This window comes from Castor canadensis, chromosome 15 (assembly GCF_047511655.1).
Source record: "Castor canadensis chromosome 15, mCasCan1.hap1v2, whole genome shotgun sequence".
NCBI classification, from domain to species: domain Eukaryota; kingdom Metazoa; phylum Chordata; class Mammalia; order Rodentia; family Castoridae; genus Castor; species Castor canadensis.
The window spans coordinates 1,848,145-1,875,871 of NC_133400.1; the positions used below are offsets into that span (position 1 = coordinate 1,848,145).

Here is a 27,727-nt window from a genome sequence, read left to right on the forward strand (position 1 = left end):
CTCTGGGCTCCTGCCGCCCCAGGACGGCGCAGGTGCTACCTACCGTGCTGGCCTTGAGCTCATCCCCGTTCTCCTCGTCAGACTCAAGTGCAACAGGCAGGGATTTCTGGGGTGGGGAGAAGGTCAAGTCCCAGCGCAGCAGCCTGGGCTCGGGCCGGTCCCCCAGCCGCAGGCTCTCCAGCTTCTGCACCGTGGGCTCCACGGAGGAGGCCGGCCTGAAGTTCTCCTTGTTCTGGGCCTTAGGCCTCAGTCTCTGCAGCCCGAAAGCCCGGTCTTCCGTGCGCCGGTCGCCCCCGACGCCCCGACTGTGGCGCCGCCTCTGGGGCTGCGCCTCCTGGGGACAGGCGTCCATCCGCAGCAGGGGCTTCATCTCCAGCTTGTAGTTGCTCAGCTGCTCCTCGTCCTGCTCCGGCAGCTTGGAGCCCCCGGGGCAGGGGTTGCCCGCCCGGTGGTGGGAAGTCCACGAGAACGTGGTGGGGGACTCCGTCCGCCGCTCCCGGGGCTTGGGGTTCCCAGGCTGTTTGTGGCCCGAGCCCCGGGTGCGGAAGTCCTCGGCTGGCTGGCCACTGCGCAGTGGGCCGCTGCGGACGCCCCTGGAGCCCCTGGCCTTCTCCTCGCCCCAGCTGTTGCGGGCATAGTCCCCTCCCCGGCCTTCCAGGAGCATCTGAATGTCCCCACCTCGCTCCTCGTCCAGCGACACCTGCCGCGAGAAGTGAGCCGCCTTGCTCCTGGAGGCCGGAGCCGGTGGCGGGGTGGCCGAGGGGCTGGCAGGGAAGCTGTGCAGGGGGCTGTCGTCGGGGGTGAGGTCGGAAGGGGTGGTGCCTTTGCGGTACAGCTCGGGGCTCTCCTGCTGCAGGGGCGTCCCCGTGGAGAGCACCTCGATGTCATCGCAGGAGATCTGGTGCTTCGGCCTCTGGTACTCTAGCCCTGGGTGGGAGACAAGGGCACACAGAGGTCACGCGGGGCAGTGCGTGCCCTGCTTACCGGGTGGGGCTGGGCAGGAGGAGGCTGGTGACTGCAGCCCCCAAAGTCCCTACCCTGTGGCAGTAAGGGTGACAGGGTAGGCCCAGGCCACAACAGAGGGGTGGACGGCTCCCAGCCCTGGTCCCTTGGTCTTACATTAGCTGACCTGTGAGGTCCTAAAGCCCGGGGAGACAGTATGGCAAGGCCACCAACCCCTCTCTTTGCCCAGGACCCCTGTGCCTCAGGGTTGTGGAACGGAGGGCCCGTGCCTCCTCCCTGGGGCCGGGGCCAGTGTGAGGCCCAGAGTTTGGCTTCCCTTCCCTTTCTGATGTCTGGGTCTGGGCTCCCAAGACTCACAGGCAGGAAGCTCTGGGTTTAAGGGAGCAGATCTGGGACCCAGGGGCCAGCTGTGGGCCAGATGGGCACCAGCAGGTAACATCCGCGTCTGGAGATGGCTCTGTCTCAGTGATCCCCGGCCCCAAGGCCTAGACAAGGACGAGCTTCTGGGACGCGCACGGGAGGACCCCACATGACCGAGATGGTACTTCCAGCACAGGGAAACGGGAGCCTGGCTAGGTTTTCTTCAGGTAGGAAGAGCAGAGGTGGCATTTCCCGTCCCTCACGGTAAGCAGTTACACATTCATTGCAGAGTCGAGTCTCAGCTCTCAAACCCCACCAGCCTGAGCAGAAGGGCTCTGGAAGTCCAGGGGGGCCACCAGGAGCAGCTTCCTTGGAGCCTGAGGCCCGGCCGTGCTCCCTGTTTGCACCTGGCCTCCAGGAAGGAGGGGACGGTGACATGGTCTAGTACGGGCCAGGCCCCTCCATCCATAGATGTTCACTTCGCAGACAGGAGGCCGACAGCCCGAGGCCACTGTCCCCTGGTTCCCTCTCGGGTGCCTGGGAGGCAGCAGTGACACAGCGGGTGCGGCTGTGACGATCACTCCCTAAGCCTGCATCCCATCTGCCGTGGGGGTGTGGCCAGGCACCTTTGGGGTCTTGTTTAGTGACTGCCCTCTGTGGTCACAGAGCCCAGATGCAGGGCTGAGGCTGGTGTGATTCTGCCACACGGCGGGGACCAGGTGTGTGTGTGTGGCGGGGAGGCGGGGGCAGGCAGTCCATTCACAAGTGCCAGGCCCGGGCCTCTCACCACACCTGCCTTCCACCAGGGCCAAGGTCAGGGCCCAGGACCAGGCTCGCTGACCCCACCCCTGGTTAGGACTGGGACTCCCAGTTCCTGTGCTCAGACACCAGGTGGTTCGGAGGCCTTCCCCATGACAGTGAAGCCATCTGCCCTGGTGCCCCTATGCTGGCACTGCCATGCCAGGAGGTCGTTCTCAGCTCCATCGAGCTCCAGACCACGGAAATGGAGCTGGGCATTTGCAGCTCTGCCCCAGTGCCTTCATGACTTGGGTACTTGGCACTCCTGACCCTGGGGTGGGAGAATCAGCAGGATGACCTAGGCACTGACTTCCCTGACACAGTCTTGAGTGGCCCAGTCTCTCAGGCACTGGTGGTCAGTGTCCTCCCGACACAGCCCATGCTGAGGGTGGCATTCCTGCCCCCAGCTGCAACACTGACAATTTCCTTTAGAAGCGGGTGTAGCTTGGGCTTGAACCAGGCTTCATTTTAAGTCCCAGTTCTGCCACATTCTTCCCAAGCCCTTGGGCAGGAATATTCTCTGGCAGCTTAGGCTTTGTCAAGACTCCTCTTGACAAAGGAGCGGTGGCTCATGCCTATAATCCCAGCTACAGTGGAGGCAGAGACAAGAAGATTGTGGTTCAAAGCCAGCCTAGGCAAAAATAGAAAGACCCTATCTCAAAAGACTGGGCTGAGCACTTGTGGCTCACGTCTGTAATCCTAGCTATTCAGGAGACAGGGATCAGAAGGATCTCAGTTCCAAGTAAGCTGCACGGCGAATAGTTCACCAGACCCCATCTTGAAAAAACCCATCACATAAAAGGGCTGGCGGAGTGGCTCAAGCAGTAAGAGCGCCTGCCCAGCAAGTGTGAGGCCCTGAGTTCAAACCCCAGTGCTGCAAAAAAAAAAAGGGCAAACTGAGAGGACCAAGTGAGGGGAAGAGGCTCTGTCCACTGTCCCTTGTCAGGAACATTTATCGCTAAGACATCCTAGGAGGACACAGGAAATGCCTGGATGTCAGGAAGACAAATCCCAGAAGGCATCTGAGACCAGCCAGCATGGATAACAACAAAAACACACGGTTCAGACTCCCCACAGGGGGAGATGCTGCAGGGGAGAGGCCAGGGAGGCTGCCTCCAGGGGGCAGCACACAGGGTCAGGCAGGACTTGTGAACAGCAGCAGGAGGCGAGGTGAGGCCCTGTGATCGGCCCCATCCTAGTGAGCCAGCAGTGGCTCCCACAGCCCCACAGGCCTCCTTCATCTGTCCTAAGGAAGCTCCTTTGAAGGAGGCAGCTTCTGAATGGAAAAGGGGCTTCAGCTGGGCCTCCACAGCAGGGGCCTCCACAGCAGGGGCCGTGCCTGTGGGCAGAGCAGCCCTGCTTTCCAGGGCTGCAGGATCCTCTGCCAATCTCCTGGGGCCACCCCATGGACACTCATTAGGGGCTTAAAGCAACAGAACTGTTTTCTCTCAGCTTCTGGCAGCCAGAGGTCCAAAGGGCAGCTGTGGCAGGGCCAGCTCCTGCAGGACAGGGAAGGGATTTACCACAGGCTCCCCTCCCTGCAGCTTCTGGTGGCCAGGGACTCTGTCCCTGCCTGTGTTCTCAGCCCGCTCCATGACCACCTCATCCCCAGATCCTCCTTCCGCCCACCCAGGCCTTCTGCCAAATCACACTCAGCTTGCGAAGCCCCAGACAGCATCTCGCCCCGCTTCACAGATGGGGAAACTGAGGCTCCGGCAGCGATGAAGTGGCCCCCAGCAGTAGAACTGGCTACTGACGCAGAGGGCTGGAGCCCAGTGACTCATGGTTGGGGACCATGGTGCTAAGCACTGCTCTGTCCCCAGTGACCCAGGGTTGGGGACCATGGTGCTAAGCACTGCTCTGTCCCCACACATTCTGCTTGTGGCTCACCTGCCTGGTGGCAGGGTGGCAGGCAGTGCCCAGTGGTCTGAGCACAGGGCAGGTGGCCTGTGTCCTCCCAATGTGGATACTTCCAGGCCCAGTATGTCCAGACAGAAGGGGCAGGGACAACAGAGACCTGTTTGGAGCCATCTCTGAGTCTGACAGGCCACCAAGGCCCTTCCAGCAGAGACCAAGGGGTGCTTTGCCCCTGTGACCTTCCCTCAAGTCTGGAGCATCAGACTCGGCAAGGAAAGGAAAGGTGCAGAGAAGGGACAATGGCCATCTTCCCCATCTATGCCAGAAACCCCCTGGGGAGAGGTGCCAGGGGCCACCACACAGGTAAGACGCCAGAGCTGGCTTTGGGCCGAGCCCCCAGATCAATGGCCTCGGATTTGATCTGCTGACCCAGTTCTGCCAGTCACTGCTCCAGAGGCCAGAGCCCGTTCAGGGTGGCCATATCAAAACACAGTCCGGTTCCAAAGCTCTCACACCTGTCTGCCGGCACCCCTCACACCTGTGGCTGGCTGGGAGTGGTGTGAAGGTGACCCTGACCCTGTTCTCCAGGTTTTGTGGGGCTGAGGTGCCTTCCCAGGGAGGCCGGAGGGGCTTGGGATGGAGCTGGTAACCCTGTGAGATGGCCAGGCTTGTGGCACTGGTGGCCTCCTGCCACCACATACTCTCTGCCACCCACCAGTCGGACAGTGGGACCCTGGAGGCTCAGATGCTCCCCTGGAAGGACCGGCCATCTCCCTGAGACTGGCAGTGGCCACACAGCAGGGGCCGTGACCCACTATTCCAGATTCTCCTGTCCTGCAGCCACTGGCCACAGGTGGTTGCTGGTCTTTAATCAGTGGGTTAAGATAAAACAAAACTAATTCAGCTCCACGGTCACTCTTGCCCTAGGCTCCCACACTGGACAGAGCAAATGGTATTTCCTTAACTACAGAAAGCTCCAGAATAACCCTGGATGGGGGGGGCAGCACGCGCGGAACAGGTAGAAACCCCAGCTTCAGGAAGGGAAGAGGACACTGGTACGGTGACAGCTGCGGGGCGAACCCACCCGAGCCCCAGGCAGCCTCGTGGGGTGCCCAGCCCGCCCAGCCGCCCACGGCCGCGCTCGGAGCCCCTCAGCGCCCAGCAGGACTCACCGTTTTCCCTGTGCTGGAAGGAAGGCGAGAACTCTCTGGCAGTGATCCTGGCGATCCGAGCTTCCTCCTGGGCTTTCTGGGCGGCCGTGAGGGCTGCCTCGGCCTTGGCCCGTGAGTGGGAGGTCCTAGGGGAAACGGAGGAGCAGTGAAGGGTGACAGGAAGCAAATGGGTAGGGTTGAGGTTCCATGTGGGTCCCTCCATGGTGGGCCAGGCTGCGTTTAGAACTCTGGATCTTGTTTGCGTGTTTGTTCATTCAACAAACGTCTCTGGCACCAACCAACCAGCCCCACACGTGCAGAAACAGTCCAAGATGGAAAATGCCACATTCCACATTGGATAGTGACAGGGGCCACCAGTGAGTCCATGTTGTGTGACCTGTCCTGATGCCTCCCTCCCTATCAACCACCCAGCAGCCCTGCCTGGGACCCCAGGTGCAGGTGGTGGGTGGTGTCAGGGCTGGCAGAAGGACACCCAGCCCGTGTGTGGACAGACAGACCATGTAGCTGCGGCTGTCTGCACACCTCTCTTTGTAAAGCACGAGGCTGTGTGGGGCCTGGGTACAGCAAGGCCCTGGGTACCTACCAACCTCGTCTCTTCCCACCCGAGGCACTGGGATACCACGTCCCCAACATGGAGTAAAGGGCACAGCCACCAGTGCCACAGACAAAGAGCACTCTCCCTGCAGGCCCTGCACACGGTCCCCAGTCCCTGTGAGCGGCTGTAACAAATGCCCCAGGTGGGCACACTCCCACGGTTCTAAGGTAGGAAGTCCAAGGTCAAGGTGCTGGCGAGTCCCACTTCCTGGGGCGTTCTCCCTGTGACCGTTCATGATGAAGGGCAGGAAGCTCTGGGGGCCCTGCTTGAATAAGGGTGCAGGCTGCACCCCCATGACCTCCTCACCCTCAAAAGGCCTCACTCCCAGCTCTCTCTCCAACCCAGGTGGGCCTGGGTTTTAATAGGGGGGATACACATTCAGCCATATATCAGTCCCCGCTACACAGCCAACCCGATCTCACACAGTACCTTCTTCCCGGGGCCCCCAGCCAACCCTAAAACTCTCACGCTGCTGGAAAAACCTGGTTTTCTCTTTTCCAAACACCGCCATGTGAAGAGACATGGTATTTCTAGAAGAAAATAAAGCGATGACCTCCAGTCAGATACAGACGTACAAGGCACGGCCTTGGACACACGCAGGTATCCAGGACGTGAAGAAAGCTGAGGATGCCTGGACTGTGGTCCTGTCTTCCTCTAACACTTGCTCCAGGCCTTCTTGCCTTCCACGCCCCAAAGAAAAAACCCAAGTGCTAAAACAGCTTTCACAAAAAGACAGTCATCTCTCAACGTAGCTGTGACCTCACGGCCCATGGAACCTTCGAAGAGATTCCCTGGGAACCTGATGGCTGTGCTTACAGTGAAACAGGGGCCCATTAATAAAGCACTCATTAATACCTGATTTATTATCAACAACAAATCAACTGATAGGTCACTGCTCCTGGCCTCAGGTTCCCTCCGCTGCAGAAACCGACTGGGACTTTGGAGGAAGGTCTCCACTCCCCCGAATTCGAATTCGGAAGGCCCAGGAGGGCTTCCTGCCCCGGGGGAGCGGCCCAGACAGCGTGAAGGCAGGAGAACGCCCTGGTGCAGCTCGTGGGAGCTCTGAGCACCAGCATTTAGGGGGTCAGTGTGGCCAGGAAGCCGCTCAAAACTGCAGTGAGCCCTCCCCCCACCCCTGACCCCCGTGACCCCCCAGCCCAAGCAGTGTCCCGCGTGGGCCGGCCACGTCCCAAAGCTGCGGCCGTGCTGGCCTGAACATAAGCCGCCCCAGTGCAGAGCTGGAGCCAGGCCGAGCCTCCTGAGGAGCAGAGATCGAGCACAGCCACGGCCGGCCGGTGGCCAGTGACTCGCCTCTGCCCAGCGCCGGGCCCACGCCATGCTTTCATCAGCACTTGACTGACACGGAGCACAGCGCGCGGGCTGCGGTATGCGGGGCCGTGTCACCCGCCACGGTCAGCTTCAGAACAGCTCCCACCCCGAAGGGGCCCTGAAGCCTCCATCAGCGCCCCCCTCAGCCTCAGTCCACCGTGACCCCACAAATCTGCTGCTCTCGACACTTCACGTCCAGCTGATTCTTTTCAGGTTTTCTTTTTCCATTTTTCACCCAGATGAAATTCACATCACGCGAAATGAACCATTTTAAAGCAGGCAACTCGGTGGCGTTTATTGGCTTCAGTGTCGTGCGGCCACCTCTTCCATCGGGTTCAGGAACATCTGTATTGTCCCCAAGGGGCCCCTGTGTCCTTCAGCTGTCACCCCACTCCCATCTCCTCCAGCTCCGGGCCCTGACCCGCAACCCCCATGCCACACTGGGGTAACTGAGCCTCGAAGCGGCCCAGGTGGACCATCCCCAAACCCTCCGCGGAGGACCAGAGGATGTCAGTGGGTACCCGTGAAGCTCCCAGGCGCCCTTCCTCCCTCGGGCCTGGGACGGACCTGCCAAGTGCTGCAAAAGCAGTGGATGGAGGCTGAGCCCGGGACAGTCAGGCCGGAGGGGATTCTCAGAGCAGACCCGGAGGGCTGAGCAGGCTCCTGCTGGCAGAGCAGGGTCACCCTCCCACTTACCATCAGGCGACTACTCTGCATCCTATCTATCACCTACAAAGAAGCAGAGGTTGACAAATGAACCAATAAGGGAGAAACCCAAGGTCACAAGGAAAAAGGAGGGCGTGAGGCCTGGAACACATGGCAGATGGCCTGGGATGCAAAGCTGCTTGGGCTCTCAGCTCCGAGATGCCAAGGTGATCACAGAAACATCACTGATGGACCATAGTCTGCTTTTTTTTTTATCTTCTGCAGTACTGGGGCTTGAACTCAGGGCCTTCACCTTGAGCCACTCCACCAGCCCTATTTTTGTGAAAGGTTTTTCGAGATAGGGTCTCGTGAACTATTTGTCCGGGCTGGCTTTGAACCATGATCCTCCTGATCTCTGGCTCCTGAGTAGCTAGGATCACAGGCGTGAGCCACCAGCACCTGGGTCACAGTGTGCTTTTGAAAAATGAAACCTGGGGCTCAGGAGAGGGACGGGCACCCAACCCTGAACCTGAACATGGTTCCTCCTGTGGCCTTATCTCCTGGCTGGGGATTCTGTAAAGAAATCCTGCTGTAAAGACCTTGAATGAAGGTCCTGCTGTGGCCAGGCAACGTGAGGTGAAATCGAGGGCCCACCTTGGCTCACGTGAATCGTGGATGGTCTGTGACAGGCCAACTGTGCCCTCTGCTGGCCACACCTGCCCCAGATCCCATGGTCCCCATGAGAAGCACAGGATGTCACACCTTCAGGTGCCACTCCACCTAAGGGCCACCTGATGTCAAGCTGGGAATCCTGTGTCGTCCACAGAGCCAGAGCCCAAGGGCGGGACACAGCTAGGCTGTATGGTCCTCAAGACCCCATGGATGGACCCCCAAATCTCATGTGACCCTATCCTGGCCACACCTTCCAGAACCACTACTGCAACACAGACTGACCCTCCCATGATGGGCAATTTCTCCTGCCCTTATAGAGAGGATGGGGCCTGACACCTGCCGGACCTGCTCAGAGCTGAGGGCCCCCAAAGCATGGCGTGGGGGGCAGATGGGAAACACCCCTGGGGGGGCCACGATTGGTTCCACATCTTTGCTTAGTAAAAACTACCATTAATTCACCATCACGTATGTATTTACGTACATGTGTTCACACATACATAAAAAGAATATTCTGCGCCAACCTTAAAATAAAACAAATCAAGACAAGAACATTTAATATAGAACAAACTTCCCATCGCGCTGCAAAGGTTCATCGTGAGTGAGAGTTTCAGGTCTCAGCCCAGAGCCCAGTTCTCTGAAGACTAGTAACTCCTGCACCAGGACGGGGGTCCTGACCACCTCAAGCTCACGCCGATGGGGCATGGGGGGGTCTGACTACAGTGGCCCTCCTGTGACCAGCGTCACTCACTGGTCACCCTGTGTGGTTGCTCTTCCTGCTATGGGTGCCCTACACAGGCCAACACACGTGACTCCCACCATGACTTCCACCCAGAGAACAGGTGGTCACAAAAATGCCTCTGGGCAGCTGAGTGGTGGCTGACTGCCATAGCCATGGCTGCTGGAGGAGACGGTGTCCAGGGACTCATCTCTGTGACAGCGGTGAGGACTGTGGGAACCAAAATAGCATCTGCTTAACTGCCAGAATCTGGGGGACAGGAGGGGAAGTTGTCCCATGGGGGGAGAGCTAGAGGCAGCAGGGGCCACCTGCAAGGAGTCTGGAAGGTGGGTGCTGGGGCAGGAAACTCCCAGAGACTGACAGGCAGCCAGCCGGTGGTACTGCATAGTGAGAGGCTGGGCATGGTGGCCACACCTGTAATCCCAGCACTCAGGAGGTTGAGGTAGGAGGATCGCAAGTTCCAGTCTGCCCATGTTAGTACTTCATAAATAAATAAATACATAAATACCGAGGGTGGTATTAGTTTAAACCTGAGCCTACCTCCCATCCAAGTACTAACCAGGCCCGACCCTGCTTAGCTTACGAGATCAGGTGTGATCAGGGTGGAATGGCTGGAGACCCCAAGACACTTTCATGTTTGGGGAACTTCAGTTCCTGACAGGAAGCCCTACAAGCCACAGCACGGGTCATCGGTGAGTCCTCTGGTCCTTCCTCCAGTTACAGCAACCGCAAAGAAAGCCATTCGAAGATTTGTGCCTGCTGTCACCAAAGGGAGCTGGGCTCCATCAACACTGGACAAAACAGACTCAGATCCACAGCACCACCAGAGGTAAGGGACATTGCACAGTGGTGAAAGTGCTGTCCAGCAAGCATGAGTGGGGTCAGTAATCCCCAGAGGCTCGCTAAACCCCAGGCTGCTGGTGCCATTCCCCGGGGGCCTGACTTGGGGTCTGGGGACCACTTGCCATCTGCGTTTCTTCCCGGGACACTGTGTCTACAGCCTGGAAGGACAAAGGAACAAACCCCCAATCCCCTGCCCCCAGAATCTAGGTGGGGTGGCTACCCACAGTTGATGTTAGCCCCAGGAGACCTGTTCTGACTTCTGATCTGTAGAACTGTGACAGAACAAATGTGTCGTCTAAGCCTTTGAACGTGGTATTTGCTCGGCAGACATCGGGGAACCACATGCCCTGTGCCCTGACTCTCCCTAGCTCCCCTCTCCAAGCCCGGGTCCTCTGCCGCATGAGTCGTGGGCAGAGCTGGGTCCTTGGCTGACAGGTGCAGCCTCTCGCCCTCCTCTGTGGTCACTGTCTGGGCCCAGATGGCACCGGGCTCCTCCCTGCACATGCCATGGCCTTCTCATGCACTCCCTGTCTACACACCCGCAGCCTCTGCCCATCCTGGGGCTGGACTCTCCAAGGAGGCTCAGGCCCAACACTGGGGACCTGGTCAATGTCAGAGAAGCCTGGTGGGGGGAGCCACTCAGGGCCAAGGCTAATTCACGGTCTGGCCACAGGGGTTTCCTGGCTGACACGGGTTCCAGCCATGGGGAGTGCCTGGGGGGTGGGAGGAACAAGGTCCAGCAGCCTTCCCAGTTACCCCTCCTGCCTGGGCCTTCTGTGTTTCTGAGCCATGGAAAAATGGCTTCCCCTGGTGGGAAATGAACCTGGTATCAGAGTGGCCAGCTCTGTGTGTCTCCCTTTGCGCTTACTGGTGCAGCCTGCGATGGCAGGGTGACCTATGGGTTAGGGACCCAGGAGCCCAGTTGCTCTGCTCCATGCCTGGACCATCACGACAGCTCGGTTCCTGGCTTTGTCCCTCTGGGATCTTACAGCAATGACCTAACGTGGCCCGGCATGTGCTTTCACTTCCTGTCCCTCCTCTGCCCATGGCAGGCCTTGGTAATCATGTGTAAGTGTGACCCCAACACTGCGAGAGATGCCCAGCTCCCCGCAGACCTGGCTTCGGTTCTCTGTGAGTCACTGACCTCTCACGAGGATTCACGTCCTCACCTCATGTTTGCTGCATGCGGGCCCCCGGCTATCCCTGCTTCCTAGAATTCCACTCTCTCTGCATCCCACATCCCTGTGGGGTCAGGAACACCCCCACTTTGCAGAGGAGATAACTTCAGGCCAGAGAACTCGAGTCACTTGCTCGGGGACCCCGGAAGTCGCTGTGAGTCCCTTCCCATGGGGGAGGGGCCATACCTGGGCAGCCATAAGCCCATCTGCAGGCCTGGCTGGGAGCCGTGGCTCCTCAGATGGTGCCAGGAGATACCCGGATCCAAGGTCTTCATGCCACCCCCTCCTCTATCCCTCCTCGTCCACATCTGTCACAGTGGACATGCACCATGAGAACAAGAAACGGGGCCAGTCCACTTTACAGACTGATGGACAACTCAGCTAAAAGGGGTGATGGCAGTAGTAGTGACATCACCCAGGAGCCAGGGGTTATGTCACACAGACAAGAAAATAAGGCCCTGTGACAAAGCAGGCTTAGCAGCTACCACCAAGAGGCAGGATGGATTCTTTTTAAATGTGGTTTTAGCTGGGCGTGGTGATGCACACCTGTAATCCCAGCACTTGAGAGACTGAGGCAGAGAGATCATGAGTTTCAGGCCAGCCTGGGCTACATAGGAAAACTCTGTCTCAAAAAATAAAACAAAGAATGTGGTTTTCTTTCTTTCTTTTTTCGGGTACTGGGGTTTGAACTCAGTTCACCAGCCCTTTTTTGTGAAGTATTTTTTTGAGATGGGGTCTTGTGAACTATTTGCCCAGGCTGGCTTTGAACAGCGATCCTCCTGATCTCTGCCTCCTGAGTAGCTAGGATTACAGGCATGAGCCAGTGGTGCCCAGCAAAAAAAAAACCGTGGTTTTCTTTTGCACTCCTTGGAAGATCCCCAGGTTGAACTGTCTTCCCAAAATAGACATGTGGGAACCCTCACCTCAGGTACTGGTGGCCATGACCGTGTTTGGTGATGAGGTCATCAGAGTGGAAACTTGGACACAGAGACAGAGGGAAAACACTGGGACATCTCTCTGAGGACAGAGGCTGGGCTCAGCAGCTCCCTCGGCCTCTCAAAGATCCAGCCCTGCCGACACCTTGACCTTGGCTTCTGGTTTCCACAGCAGCCCCGGCTGTGGCACTTGGTCACAACAGCCAGTGACGCTTCCACAAACACTCGTTTCACCTGAGGCCGCTGCTTGTCTGAAGTCACACTCGGGCCTTGGCCTTGAGCCAGCCCCACTAACCTGGTGGCTCAGGGATGCTCAGACTAAACCCAAGTCCAAGACCGAGAGGAGACCCTCCCCCATGCAGGTCCTCGAAGCCAGGCCTCCCAACCCCGTTACTGGAGCTGGGAAACAGCCCAGCCCCAGAGCAAGCTCCTCTCCCTGCGCTGCTAACTCCCAGGCAAAACCACTTCCTCCAGGGAGGCAGCTGGGGAGGGACACGGCCCAGGTGGGGTGAGCTTCAGCCCCATCTCCCCGCAGCTGCCCAGCAGAAGCCCAACCCTGGAGTCCAAGGCCACCTGGATTCCCAGGCCCTGCTGGTCGGTGTCAGTGAGCAGGGGCTGGCCGCCTGCCTCCCGGCTAAGGGGACCCTATGAGACTCTGCACCATGCACTGTGCGGTGCTCAACGCTGAGGGGAGATAAAGGAACTGAATGGTGTTCCTGTGTCACCGCAGGGAGGCCCGGGCCAGCCACTCTGCCCACGGGATGCTGCAAGATGTCCTGGGCCCCCAGAGCCAGGTACATGGCCTAGGTCATGCAGCTCTCAGGGCGACATTCTTCCTCAGGCACAGAGTGCTCGCCCCATTCCACGGGGGGACTAATAATGGATGGCTCCCACCATTGGCCTCCATGGGAGGCTGGCGCCTGTGAACCCACCACACCAGGTAGATGCCCCGAGGTCCTCAGCCATCCTCAATACACTGGGCCCTGGCCCCGACTTCTCTCAGACACGGGTCATCCCAGGTTTTACACACAGGAGCACACAATGACCCCTGTGCACTGTGCTCCCTGCCCACAGCGCAGTCACCAAGGTGCCAGTTTTCCACACTGTGTTCAGAGCTCTGTTCTGGCTCCATGTTTACAGCAGGACTCTGAATCAGACAGAAAAGGCCTTAGTCTGGAGCCCAAGAGAAAGATGGACCCAACCTAGCCCTGGGAGCGCTGAGGGGTTCAGACACTGATCCTAAGAAAGTGGCGGGGGGCAGGGGCTCGCACCTCTCAGGGAGGGCATCTGGGAGGAGGCGGCATTGAAGGCTGGAAGGGGAGAGCAGCAGTAGAAGGTGGAGGTGGATGGCATGTGCCTGAGGATGGGGGCAGAACCCACTCAGACCTATTTCTCCTCCATCTCCAAGGACCAGCAGAGCCCTAGAGGGTAGTGGACAGGGTCAGACCAGCTCCAGGGCAAGGTGCATGCTGGGAGGAGCCTTCAGCCTGGCCAGCGGGGTGGGCAGGGCAAAGAGTGCTGAGGGAGGGAGGGCCACCACCATGGCTGGAGCACTCTCTTGGACACAGAAACAGCAGAATCCTAGGACAGACCCACACACGTGGGGACTGAGCCCTTAGCAGCAAGCTGGCAGGACCCCAGCCATCTACAGGGTGCCCACCTCACGCAGACGACCTGCATGACCTTGGCCCTTTCAGTGTACGGGTCACACAGGGAGCAGCAGGTTCACAGCCTCTACAGCATCTGTAACCTCTCCACGCCCACTGCTCAGCCCACCCGTCAGACCCAACGTGTACAGCAAAGCAAAATCCCTTTCTGCTGTTATTTGAACGCGATTTTCTCCAGGAGCCGGGAAACAAGGAAGGAGGTTTCTGAGGGTCCTCAACCTGCCTGATTCCCTGCAAAGCACATCTCATCTGCTCAGACATGGCTTTCATCGGATAATTTTGTTTTTGAGATTGGGTCTCACTATGCAGCCCAGGCTGGCCCCTTAACTTAGAATTCTCCTGCCTCAGCCTCCCGAATGCTGGGATTGCATGCATGCACCACCACGCCCAGCCTCAGATGTGGGTTTTGTTTGGGGGTTTTCTGGCAGCACTAGGGTTTGAACACAGAGCCTCATACTTTCTAGGCATGCTAAAAAAAGGTGGTCTACCACTCTGTGTTGGGTTTTTTTGAGACAGGGTCTCACGAACTATTTGCCAGGCTGGCTTTGAACCACAGTCATCCTGATCTCTGCCTCCTTGAGTAGCTAGGATTACAGGCATGAGTCACCTGGCTCCGATGTGGTTTTGAACGTCAGACAAGGAAGTAGGATGATATCAGAGAACCTTGGAAAGCTGGGGAACATTCTAGCTCAGTCCTGACCCCAGCCACCACTCTTCCCCTGGGGTTTTCTTCTTCTTCTTTTTTTTTTTCATTAAAAAATCCTCAAAGAAAGAAAAAGAAAAGTCCAAAGCAATGAATGAAATGGTGTGAGCCTAGGGGCAGGTCCAGGTGTGCTAGCTCAGGGCATCTGGGGACATCCTGAGACCCAGGGGCGCTCCAGTGCTGCTCCGCACACGCACCAGACATGAGAGCCACAACCACCTCCGGGAGACGCGTCTGCCAGTGCCAAGGCCCCACGCGGAGGCCCAGCGGCCACACGAGAATCCGGGGCTGCCGTAGCAAAGGACCATAAACTGAGTGCCCCAAACAACAGAAATTTCTTCTCTCACGGTCCCAAGCCCAAAATCAAGGTGCCACATGCCCCCAAGGGTCTCAGGACCCCCTGATCCGTCCTGCATGGCTGCTGGTGGTCACTGCGATGCTGGGCTTCCGCTGTCGTCACTCCTATCTCAGTCTTGGTCTCCACACAGTGTGCGCACACTCGCTCTCTCCTCCTGTTTCTTCTGAGGACACTGGTCCTTGGATTTAGGACTCTATTGTAGGGTCCTGAGCTCATGACCTCTGCCCAGACCCTACTGCAGGAATCCCACGTTCTGAGTGTCCACGTGGACAGATCTTTTGGGTACAAAGTTCAACCCATCAGAGGGTTTGAAAGCTCAAGTCCTCCTTGACCTTCAACGTCAGGTCAAACGTCAGTCACTGGACACAGTCCTGACCCCGGCCCCCATGAGCTCGGGCCTCCCGTTTTGCAGGATTCTTTGACTGACAGTCCCTCGGCCAGACCCGAGGTTCTGGAGGCAGGCGCCGGGTCTGGTCCCTCCCTGTGCTCCCACACGTCCAGCAAGGGCCAGCACACATTGGAGGTCAGCGTTCGGCCCCTCAAATGAGCAAGCGAGTGAGTGGGCACCTTTGCACAAGCCCTCCAGCTCTGCCCACTTACTCCGCATCACGGCTGCTGCCTGGACGTCCTTGGACGGTGCTACCCTGTGGCACAGCCATGATGGGGACTGACTGCCAGCGTTCAGCCTCCCCGAGCACCTGCTGCTCTCCTGGGCAGGGGTGTGATCTCTAAGGCCAGGTGCCCTCCGTGGTGATCGGGACAGGGATGGGGTCTTTGTAGAACCCCCAAAAGAGTCCAGACGCAGGACAGGATCACAGCCCAGATGTCCCTGCTGTTGCTGGGTGCTCTGTGGGTTTAGGTTTGGGCTGCTTCATTGAGAGTCAGCTTACATCCCATGCATTCTCCCAATGAACCACCCCAGTCCAAAGGTGTTTGGCGCGTTTACGGAGCTGTGCAACCCGCCTCTTCGTGGGAAGAGAAACCTCCTACCTTGAGCAGTCACCACGCCTGGCCCAGCTCTTGGCAACCCACCCTGCTTCCTTTCATTGTGACTGTTTCATCTGATTTAGGGATTTCTTTCTGAAGAAATTAAGGAGCCAGTGCACAGGGGAGAGGCACAAGTGGCCGTGACTGAATGGGATGGGGCTGGCGAGTGAGGCAGGACAGGATAGGAAAGGGTGAGCAGAGTCAGGAACGGCGTGGTGGCCTCCAGTGGTGAAACTGGAGCCCATTCCAGCAGCTGCACCCCACCCGCTCTCCCACAGCACCGGGGGCCACCTTCAACCTTTCATCATGGAGCTCCTTTTGGAGTGAAAAAGCAATAAAATGCTAGAAAAACCACAACCCTGGAATGGAACACAGCCGGGGTAGGGTAGGGGAGCAGGTACAGGCTCCATCATTCCCCATCCCCGGGGAGCAGTGTCCACTGGGCTTGTCTGTCTACTCATCGGGCACAGACAAGTGTTGGACACCTGCGGGGCCTGGGAGCCCAGGGCAGGTCCCACCGAGCCTGAGGAGAAGGTCTGACAAGGGAGGGGTGATCTAGAACAAAGTGCTGTGCAGGCCATGGGGCGGGGGATCCCTGAGGATGCAAGGATGCAGTGTGGGGAGGCCTGAGAGGGAGGAGGTGGCCAGGAGGAGTCCAGGACAAGAGGGCAGCAATGCAAAAGACCCAGGGTGGGGACACTGTGTCAGGGACCTGGGGAAGGACAGAGCATCTGTGTGTGGTGAGGGGGATCACAGGACATGGGCCTAACATCTCCCACTGTCTGGCTATCTTCAGGGACTGCGAATGGATATTTACACAAAAATGGCCAGGTGTGGTGGTGTACACCTATAATTCCAGCTACTCAGGAGGCAGAGACAGGAGGACTGAAAATCCAAGGCCAGTCTGGGCAAAGATAGTGGGACCCCACCTCAAAAACAAAGTAAAAACGCAAGGAGGAGGGAGTGACTCAGGTGGTTAAAGCGTTGTTGAGCTTGAGGAGGCGCCGGGGTCAACCCAACATGCACACACACGTATGTACACACGTGCACACGCACATACACACATACACACGTGCACATGCATATACACACATGCACACATGCATATACACAAACATGCACATACACACACATGTACACACACATATACACACGCACATATACACACATACACACACACACACACACAGACGACCCCACAAAAATAATAACTCTTTGTTTAAAAAATTGAGCAAATTCCCTCTTCACTCCTCCCCCCATCTACTCATCTTGCCACAGGTTAACGACTCAGTGCTTCCGGCCTTTCTCTTTCAACTCCCTCTGTTGACTTTCAGACGCACACCTATTTTCACGCCGGTCAGAGTACGCTCACGTTTTTCTACGGCTTGTTTTTGCTTTGCCCCATCCCAGCCTTCTCCAGGAGCCTCTACTGCCTCCAATGTCTGTGTGGCACAGGCTGAGTATCCCTAATCCCAAGAAATCTGAATTCACAGCCGGGCACCAGAGGCTCACGCCTGTAATCCGAGCTACTCAGGAGGCAGAGATCAGGAGGATCATGGTTCGAAGCCCGTGCACCCACAAATGGAAAATTCCGCAGCACGGGATCTCACATGTGTCCCGGTCAGGATGCAGACACACGAAAGATACCAAGTTACCATCAGGCCATGTGTGGAAGGCATTCGTGACACGTAAGTGAATTTCCCGCTTAGGCCTGGGTTCCATCCCACAGAAATCTCATTATGGATACAAAAATGTCCAAAATCCAATAAAATTCAAAATCCGAGACACTTCTGGTGCCAACATCTGGACAAGGGACGCTCGGGCTGACCGTCGTGCAGAGAGCTCGGGACACAGGTGCTAACGCTCCACACACTGCTCCACCCCTGGCTTTTTTTGGTTTTCCCCTAAACCTAACATTGCACCTGGGAGATTGTTCTACAGACAGCAGCGAACGCGGAACTTTCTTGTTCCTTTTTATGACTGTGCCAATGTTCAAAGTCTTGCTCAAGCTGACGGAGCGCAGCCCATCTGCCATTTTCTGCGGTGAAGCCATGGCATCACCTGTAGGTTTGACTTTTCCCACAAAAATCTACTTCAGGATAAACTTCCTTCCAGAAGCCTGATCACTGAGCACAAGGCGCAACTGAGAGGTCCACAAGGCACACTTTGTGGAGGTGACGATGGCCTCTCCGGGAGACGGTGAAACACCTTCTCCAGTTCCCTGGTCGTGCCGTTTTCTTTTTCCTCTCCCCCAGGCTGACAGTGGAGTAGGATCACTGCAGTCTTATCAGGAATGAGGCTGGCCTCCTGGAAGGCTGGCCTCCTGGATGATTTGCAACAGTGTTGTACATGGAATGAAACCAGACTGAACATTTGATCCACCTGGAGTTTATTTCCTTTTCTCCAGATGGAGTCCCCAGCTGGCCTGATATAGTCAGTGAACAACACCCCCAATCTGTAGTGCCACCCTCTTCAGGTAAAGGTCACGTCCTCAAGGGCCTCTCCTGCCCTACACTCAGCTTCCTCCTGTGTTGCCTCTCACCACCCACGCTGACCCAGCCCTCGCCGGTGCCATCACTACAAAATAAAGAATAACCAGGGCAGACTTCAGGGAGGAGGTGGCCACACGGTGCCACAAGAGGGGATAAGAAATTATAATAGGAACAGGAGCTGTGGTCTATCCAATTCCCGCAGTCTGACAGGCTCTGCTCAGAATGTCATCCTGCACCGTCACCCCCGTGTCACAGGTGGGAAAACGGAGGCCTCGGGAGAGGAAGCCCTGGCCCGAGGACTGACCACCTCCAGTAGAGAGCGAGCCCTTGTAACAGGGTCATAGAGTCCAGCCAGCCCTGGAGCCAGCCCATCTCTGGGGGTGAGCCCGCGGGGCTCCTGGCACATGAGCCACGCAAACGCAGGTTGACGCTCAAACATCCTTTTACCCTTCTCCCCGCGCCTCCCCTCCCCTTCAGGCCATGTGTCTATGTTTAGCCGCGCGCCTCCTCTTCTCCCTCACCCCACAGCCCAGAAATAGCAGTGGTGAGCAGCCTAGAGGCCCACTGAACAGGCGCTACGTCTCCACCCTCCAGGCTGTGCCAGGCTTACCTCTGCCTGTGTCTGCGCCTAGTGGGGTCGGTCCGGCCAGATGGGCAGGGCTGGTCCCGGACACAGGATGAGCGGGTCAGTGTGATCTCAGGCACGAAGGCCAAAGCCTCCCATCCTAGGTGAAATAGTCACGAATCTTAAACCCGTGTTAGAAACTCTCGTGTGGCTGGGCACCAGTGGCTCACACCTGTAATCCTAGCTACTCAGGAGGCAGCAGTCAGGAGGATTGAGATTCAAAGCCAGCCTAGGAAAACAGTTTGTGAGACCCTATTTTGAAAAGGGCTGGTGGAGTGGCTCAAGGTGTGGGCTCTGAGTTCAAATCCCAGTACCAAAAAAAGAAGAAGAAAAAAAGAAGCTCTTGTATGAACAACCTCTTGGTTTGCCCTTTAATGTCCTGCCTAAAATCTGATCTTTGAAGTAACTCCATTATATTTAGTTTAAAAAGGAAACAAGTCACTCATGGTGTCTGGAGCAAACACAGGACCACCCAGGATGTGTTTACAGCTGGGAACTTCTGGCTTCAGATGACGTGGTGACACCAAAGGGTGGGAGAAGGGGATCGTGTATGATGATCGCTGTCCCCTGGGCCTATGCCCCAGTCCACAATGTCTGGGCAATAGGCCAGCATCTCCACACTAGCACGGGCTTGCAAGGGGCTGGTGAGAGGCCCTGTGAGTCCCCTACTCACCTGTTACGGCACTGCCAGTGCCAGGTGGGGTCAGAAAGCCACCTGGAATATGGGCTTCTTTCACCAGCATGATCCAGGCACCTATCAGGGAGGATGGAAAGGGAGGCCAGCTGGGGCCTGGGGCTCCAGGGTGTAGGAAGCGGGTGGCTGGGTGGCTGAGAGCCTGTCTGGGCTTGTGTGAGAGGCCTTGTGTGAACCCAGCTCCAGGATCTCAAACATGCTTCCTTCTGGGTTTCCTTACACAAGGAAACAGTTGGGAACTTCAAGGTGGCCACCCCAAGCTTTGACCCTGGGTCAGGGTTTGCACTGGACATGGGTCCCAGGTGATCATACTACCTGCAGGCCCAGGACACAAGCCCTTGCAGTCACCCCCCGGGCCTCACTGGTGATGGGCTACACTGTCTCCCAACATTCCTGGACCCCTGACCACTGTCACCTCTTAAAGTCCTTCTGATGGCCCTCCTTTGTATCTATGAGCATTTGTGCTCCCGCAAGCACATCGTGTGTGAGAGCAGGATGCACCCGACACACCCAGAGCAGGCCTGGCCCAGAGTGGCCTCACACAGGCGGTTGCTGAATTCATGAATTAATACATGCAGGTCTCCTTCCAGCTGGCCCCATGAGGAAAGGACTGGGGGTGGGGTGGATTCAGTGTCCCAACAGCAGTGTCCTGCACCCAGCGGGCACTCCTGGGACCTAGGTCTGGTGAGCATTGAACAGATGACAGAAGGAGCCACGCAAAGGCTTGGGAGGAGGAAGAGGAGCACAGGAGGCTGAGCAGGGACAGGGCAGTAGGTGAAGGCATAGCTGGTCCACCCCGCCCCACCCCCAGGGTTCACCCCTCGGTACCTGGCACCATACTGCTGACAGAACAGATGAAACTAAGGCCAGGCTGGACCTTGGACAGCAGCAGCAATGCCAGTTGGGGCCTGCACTCTGTTACACAAGCCTGGAGGACAAACCTCCACCCACTGACCCCCTGTGGGTGTCACACATCAGTTTGCCTCTCCCAGGATCTTAGTCACTTGAGGTTGTTTGTGGGAAGAATCATGGTTCTGGCATATTCCAGCCATACTGGTGGCCCTGGTGGATTCCCCATGGGCCACTGTCCCTGCTGCTGGGCTCTCAGGCATGCAAAAGTCCTCCACACCTGCCAGTGCAGACCCTGCCTCACCTTCTCTGCTCTTGGGGTCTAGGACACAGCTGCTGAGGGCTCCATGGAAACCTCCCCTTCTGCAGCTCCATCCCTCAAAGGTGGGACAAAGCAACAGCCTCAGGACACAGGCGCTTGACTGGCCCATGCCACAGGGGCTGGTGGTCAGCAGACACACTCGTGGCTACCCCCAATGGCTCCCAACAGCCTGGCCTACCATAGGCAACTTCTCTATGACCTGGTTCCCCTCAACACAGAACACAGCATCCTGACAACCTGCCTACCTCAGGCTGCCACAGGGCTAGGCACGGGAGCCATGCCACACACATCCATGGTGGCTGATCTTATCATTGTCCGTACTCCTCTGCCTGTATCTCGTCTCCTACCCTGAACTCCCACTTGTCAGCCACTGGGTTCTGACCACCCTGCAGCCTGGCTACTCCCCCTGTGTGGGGGCAGCAGGGATGGAGCTTTCACTGCAGACCTCTGACTCCCAAACCCCCACCTCCCCCAGCATCTGTCTGTACTCTGTAGGTCAGCACTGGCCAGAGGTGACAGATAAATGGCCAGGAAGGGACAGGTCACAGATGTAACTCCCAGAACCCTGATCTTCTCTAACTATGATAAACCACAGGTCCTAGCACACATTCTAGACTAAAAGTGAGAAAGGCCCTTGCTTACCTGGCCCCTCCCTAGCCAGGACGGGAAGAGACCAGAACCCCATCCCGATCTGGCCTTCAGCTCTCCCTGCCACCCCATCCAGCAAGAGGCACCCTGAATTCCACGCCCTGCCAACACAGAGCTTCCTGCAGGAGCGGAGGGGACCCCAGGGGCTTGAGACCAAGCAGACACACTACCTGATGCTCCTGCTCAGAGAACGCCCTGCTGCCAGAGTCCAGGGTCCAATTTGGCACGAGACAGACAGAGACAGGCGGCAGCACAGCGCTCCCTCGCCCATCTGGAGCACCCAGAGGCAGTTTCCTCACTAATTTCCAGTTCTCTGAAGGCAGCACTGCGGCAGGCCCAGCCTCCCGGGGCCACGGGGAGGTTTAATGAGGTGTTTGTAATGTGTCTGTGGATCCCCAGAGACCAGATCTCAGTGCCCGCAGGAGCCAGCCAGGACCTGAGCCCAGCTTGGTGCCTGAGGCTGCGGAGAGGAACAGGGCACATGGCAGTGAGGCCAGGCAGCCTGGGTCTCAATGGACTTTACGAGGCCGTCCTTTCTCATCTCCACAGTGTGCAGGTGGCACCTGGGTCCAGGTGTTTGGTAATGCTCTGAGCAGTGGGGCACAGAGCCAGGCATGAGAGGTTCACATGGAAACCCTGATGTCAATTAAACTAAACAGCGTCCTGATTCTACTGCAGCAGGAGAAGGCGATGGAAGCTCCCACCGAGCGCCGCTGTGTGCCCAAAGTCACCTCACTCAGTTCCCACCGGACACTGGACAGGGGTGGCTCCCTGCAAAGATATGCCTGCCTTCATCCCTGGGACCCGTGATGGGACACATTTTTGTGGATGTGAGTAAGGTTAAGGATCTTAAGACAGTCTGGATTATTCAGGTGAGTCCCACTGTCACTACCTGTGCCCTGTAAAGGGTGGATTTGAGACAGAGAAGCCACGCGAAGGCAGAGGCAGAGACTGCAGCTTATTTGGTCACAAACAACAGATGCCGGGGCCCCAGGTGCTGGGAGAGGCGAAGGGGCCTCCCTGGAGCCCTCGGAGGGAGCCGGCCCTATACAGACCTGAGTTTCCAATGTGTGGTCCCAGACCTCAAGGGAGCAACCTGTGTCTGTGCTTCAATGCCTTCAATTTGTGGCCCTTTGCCAAGCACCCCCAGGAAACAGTTACAGCTACTGAGGAGGCACAAGGGCCCACAGTGGCCTGCTGGGCCTCACCCCCCAGCCCTACCAGGTTCGTGAAGAGTGACCGGGGCGGGGGATGCAGCCCCTCTTCCCATCTGTTCAAAGCAGGCAATGATACTGCTCTCCTTGAAGAGAAAGCTCAGTTAGGGGCTCCCATGGGGCACACTCACGTTAAAAATTACCCACATCTACCTGAAATTCAAATTACCTGGGTGTTGCATATTCACAGCTGCTAACTCTGTCCCTGTGGATTAAATAGGCTTTGGCACCTGGTAGGAGTGTGCCAGCTGTGAGGAGCTGAGGGGTGTCAAAGGGCCTGGGCGGGGTCAGGTGACCTCTGACTTCAAAGCAGAGGACAGGACCAGTAGGGGACAGAACATTCTGGGAAGCAGGCCAGGGCTTCATCAGTCCAGCCCACCAGCGCACAGGGAGGGGTGTGGATTTGGAGCGCGCCAGGAGCAAGGCTGGGTCCAGGGAGGACGTGACTGGGAGTGCGGCTCAGGCAGCAGGAGGCGATGGGTTTAGACACCACATGACACCAGGTGCCACCACACCATCCCACCCTGCTAGGCTTAGAGCTATGGCCTCTCCAGGCCTCAGTCCCAGCATCTGCAATGTGGGTTCACCCCACGATACTGGGGGCCTAGGGAGGAACAAAGGAGGCCACTTGGAATCGGGTGACCCTACAGTTGCTGTTGGACACAACACGCTTAGCAAGGGGCGAGCCCTGTCAGTGGGCAGGAAAAGAGCATGCTGGGGGTCTCCACGGGAATCTTGGGGCTCAGCCCCACTGACACTCCGTGTGTGGGGAGTGGCCACAGCTCCCTTGGCCCTTTGCTGATCACCCACAGCCCCTGAAAGACGCACAGGCCTCAGTGGGTCAGAACAGGGTCCTGGCCGGGCACCCAAGCACCACCATGGGGAGGAAGGTTCTAGTCTGACCATTGCAGAGGTCAGGCTGTGACCTCTGCCCCCAGAGAGGACAGCTTTCAGGGCATTCTTCCCCCAGTCAACTGGACAGGTGGGGCCAGGGAGGGGAGTGGGCAGCTAGCACCAGGTTTCTCCATGCAAAATGCAACAAGTGCCAACTGTCTGCTGGGAGTGAGACAGAGGTGAGGGAGGCAGTTCCTGCAGACACATCTGGGGGAGAGGGTCACAATGGGCATGCAGCAGTGACCTGGGCCACGTGACACTTGCACAGGCACCGGGCATGAGTCCAGCCCTACCACCACCAATAAGTCACGTTCTCCCCAGGACTTCAGCCTCCCCACGTGACACATCAGTACTGTGAGGACAGAAAGACAAGTGAGCAGTGAGAGCACAAGGGTGACTGGAATCCTCTTTCCCCACTGACCAACTGGAAACAGACACTTGCCCGGTGACAACGTCCACTAGGTAGATCCATGAGACACAGTCCTGCCAGCAGCTGGGACGTTCTCGGGACCACTGACTTGTCCAAGCCAGGGATGGTCCCCAACGTCAGCCTTCAGAAAAGGACCTGTTCACTCAACTTCACTGGTGTGGACGAAGCTACATACCTGGGGATGAACAGAAGTGAAGCAAACACAGCCCTTACCTCAAACAACAGGGAGATGAGCTATGTGTGAGCCCCGTGTGTGTTTCACCTCATCTTTTCATTGTGCGGCAGGACAGTGAGGTCACCCACGGGGACACAAGACAGTGCAAACACCTGCCTGAGGCAGTGGTCACAGACCCTCCAGGGCTAGCAGCAGGGAGGAGGGTGCTAGAGGACACAGACAGGGCCACTCTGCCAGAGCCCAGGGGTCCAGCAAGACTCTGAGAGCTGTGCAGGAAAACACAGGGTCCACACCAAGCCTAGGACAGCACCTGGCTGGGTGCCTGCCAGCCGCTCACTGTCACTGTCACACTGGACTTTAACTGAGCCTGGGCCGTGAGAGCAGCACCAGAAAGGCTTGCCAGGTAGAGGGTTTGGCACAGGCAAAGGCGTGGTGGTTTGCTTGTTTTGTTCTTTTCTAGAAAGTTTAACTCCTTCAATGCTGCCTTACCCTTTGGAGGTAGGTACATATTAAGTCTAAGAGCCGGAGAGTCCAGTAGAAAGTCGTAAAAATGTCACAGAAGAAAGACTTACTGCTGATGAGGCCCACGGGGATGGGTAGGGCCTAGCCGTCCGTCCAGGGAGCCCGGAGCCTAGCTGCACCCACCTCCCACCAGGCAGGCCTAGCAACGACATGGACGCAGGCTGGCCTCCCCGGGCAAAAGGGCACCTGGGGTCATGAGGTAACAAGGGCCCTCACCTCCCTGTCTCCAGCACCTGTCCCCTGACCCCCACTGCATTCCCCCGATACCTCAGGGCCTGGTGCATGGAACACAGGGATGGCCACCACGCAGGGTTTGAATCCCTGACCTAGGGATTATTTTTAACCCCTAAACACCTCAGTATGTGTTTCTCTACCACGGCCACTCTTGTCCACGACACAGGACAGTGGGTTCTGCTGAAACGGGATATCTGTGCCCAGAGATTACCACGTGGGCAAAACCATACGATCAAGGCCACCAGGCTGGGCGGCTGCCAGGGTGGCTCACGTGCAGAGCGCCTGCCTCGCTAGTGCAAGGCCTTGAGTTCGAAACCTACTACTACCAAAAAAATAAAAAAAGACCACAGGGCTAGTGGGAAAATAAATATGGGTGGAGGCACTCCTCAAATACCTCACTGAAGACACCCAGAAAAGGTGGGAACCTGACAAAAACACAGCATGGTTTCGGCTACCAAGAAATCCAAATATGAAATACCAGAAATACCTCACCAGAGCTGGAAAATAACATGGTGAGCTGTCACAAAGGGGCAGGAGAGGTCGGCGGAGATAGGGGCCCATCCTGATCCTGCAAGGATGGGGAGCCAGGGGAACCTTGATATGTGAGCACTGTGGACTCCTGCACGGCTGGAGAGCCGTGCGCATCATCGACTGTTTCTGGTGGATGAAGTCATGCAAAAGAAAGCAAGAAACTGCATCATGCTAAACTGCTCCTTAATCTCGGAACAAAGTCTCATCTTCAAAACAAGTGTCGTACGAAATCCCATCACACATCTACCACTATTAAGAAAAGAGCCTTGAAGCCCAGCTCCTGGAGCTCATGCCTGTAATCCTAGCTATTTGGAGGCAGACATCAGGAGAATCACGGTTTAAGGCCAGCCTGGGCAAAGAGCTCATGAGAACTCCGTCACCAAAATCACCAGAGCAAAATGGACTGGAGGGAGGTGTGGCTCAAACAATAGAGCCACAAACAAAACCCTAGTCCCACCAAAACAAAACCAAAACTTCAATAGTCACCGCACCTAAGCTGTGGATCAAGTCTTGCCTGACCTGCCAGCGCCGGCATTTTTATGGTCAAAGACATCACTGGTACCCAACATTTGTGACAGCTGAGGTCAGGGAACTCAGGGCCACCAGGTTGGCAGCGTCAGGACCATGGCCTGCTGGTCTGTGGGAGGAGACTGTGTGCTTTCTCCAGCAGTGGGATCCCCGGAAGGCTTTAAGCAGCAGGGGGCTGCTGCAGGTCACAGGCCGCCCCAGGGAGAAGGGATCTCACCAGGAGACGGGTGTTGTACCCCTGTGGTGGGAGGCAATGAGGACCAGAGTCACATTTCAACGTAAAGGTTGAAGGAAAGCAGCCAGAGGCTGGCAGGGTGGCTCAAGTGGTAGAGCACTTGTCTAGCAAGTGTGAGGCCCTGAGTTCAAATCCCAGTATCCAGTCCCAGGAGACAGGGGTGCCCCTTCTCCCAAATCAGTGTGGCCAGTGGGCCCTGGAGCCCTGATCCAGGAAAGCCTGGAGGGGGAGGGGGTCAGCAGGAAAGAAGGGCAAAGCCTCATGGTCCCTGGTTCTCTCACTTCATCCACCCCAAAGACCCATGATCCCAAATAATCACCCTGGGAAATGAACCAGGACCCCACATCCAACGCTACTGCAAACAACCATCAAATAAACCCAGGCCCACAGGCCTGGCCTCCATCTCACTATGTAGGTCAGCCTGGCCTCAAACTCATGACCCTCCTGCCTTAGTTTCCTGAGTGCTGGGATTACAGGTGTGCACCACTACATCCAGCTAGCAGGAAACCAACTGAAGTATCAAATAATTTAAAAATTAGTCATGAGCCGAGGGAAGCCAGGCAATGGGGAAACCAGCTGTCCTTGGGTTTGGAGCCACAGGGATGCAGAATCTGCTGCTGACCAAAAGCACTGGGTCAACAGTCTGTCATGGCCTCAGATGGGGAAAGCACTGCACAGTCAGGGCCCCAACATCCAAGCCTTGTCTACAGCTCACCCACATGGCCAGGAAGGCCCACCCCGAGTCTCGACCCAGGCACACAGGGCCTAGGACTTCCCTGTGCCATGGGCAAGCAGGGAGCCCACGGAGGCCTCCTTAGAATGGTGTGAGTAGGCAAAATAAAGTGCCCAGGTTGCAAAGGAAGCCAGTTATTCTGAAGGGTGTGTTTCCTGGCTTGTTTTTGTTTTGCTTCCTTTTTGGCTTTTTTTTTTTTTTTTTTGGTACTACTGTGGTTTGAACTCAGGGCCTCACTCTTGCTAGGCAGGCACTCCACCACTTAAGCCCCTCCGCCAGTCCTCCTCTTCAGCTTTTTGAGACAGTCTTGCTATGTAGCCTATGCTGGCTTTGAACTCATGATCCTCCCGACTCTGCTTTCTGAGTGCTGGGATTACAGCTGTGCCCACCACAACCAGCCAGTTAGAAACCAATTGTTTGAAGTATTCAATTACTTAAAAATCACTAGTGAGATGGCCACACACATGCATCTTGAGTTGCAGATCAAGGAACAGGAAGTACTGGTCAGCACTGGTGGAGGAGAAGAAGCAAGATGGGGGAAATGGAGGCTTCTGCTGGGGGTACGGCAGGATAGCCCTAACCGGCTGCTAACTTTATCCAAGTCTCTAATCCAGTCCCCACCCAGGCCTGCCCCAGGTGAGGCCAGCCAGCTCTCTCCAAGGCACTGACCCTGGCCTTCAGGAGCAAGGGGTCATCTTGCTTTTGGACCCAGCTCTTAGCACTGTCAGCCGGCTGTTGTTTAATGGGGGCAGACTTTCAGATCTGCACGACGTGAGGAGTTCTGAAGCTGGCAATGGCTACAA

At 57.0% G+C, this 27,727-nt stretch overlaps 1 protein-coding gene across 1 annotated transcript in view; it reads right to left on the reverse strand.

Moving 5' to 3' along the window:
* Jph3 (junctophilin 3) overlaps positions 1 to 27,727 on the reverse strand; it is a 74,682-nt gene that overhangs the window by 6,387 nt on the left and 40,568 nt on the right. The window contains exons 3-4 of the mRNA XM_020183161.2: positions 5,151 to 5,275; positions 44 to 927 (exon numbers count right to left, since the gene is read on the reverse strand). Of these exons, the coding sequence (XP_020038750.1) occupies positions 44 to 927; positions 5,151 to 5,275 (1,009 nt within the window). The remainder of the gene's footprint in view (positions 1 to 43; positions 928 to 5,150; positions 5,276 to 27,727) is intronic.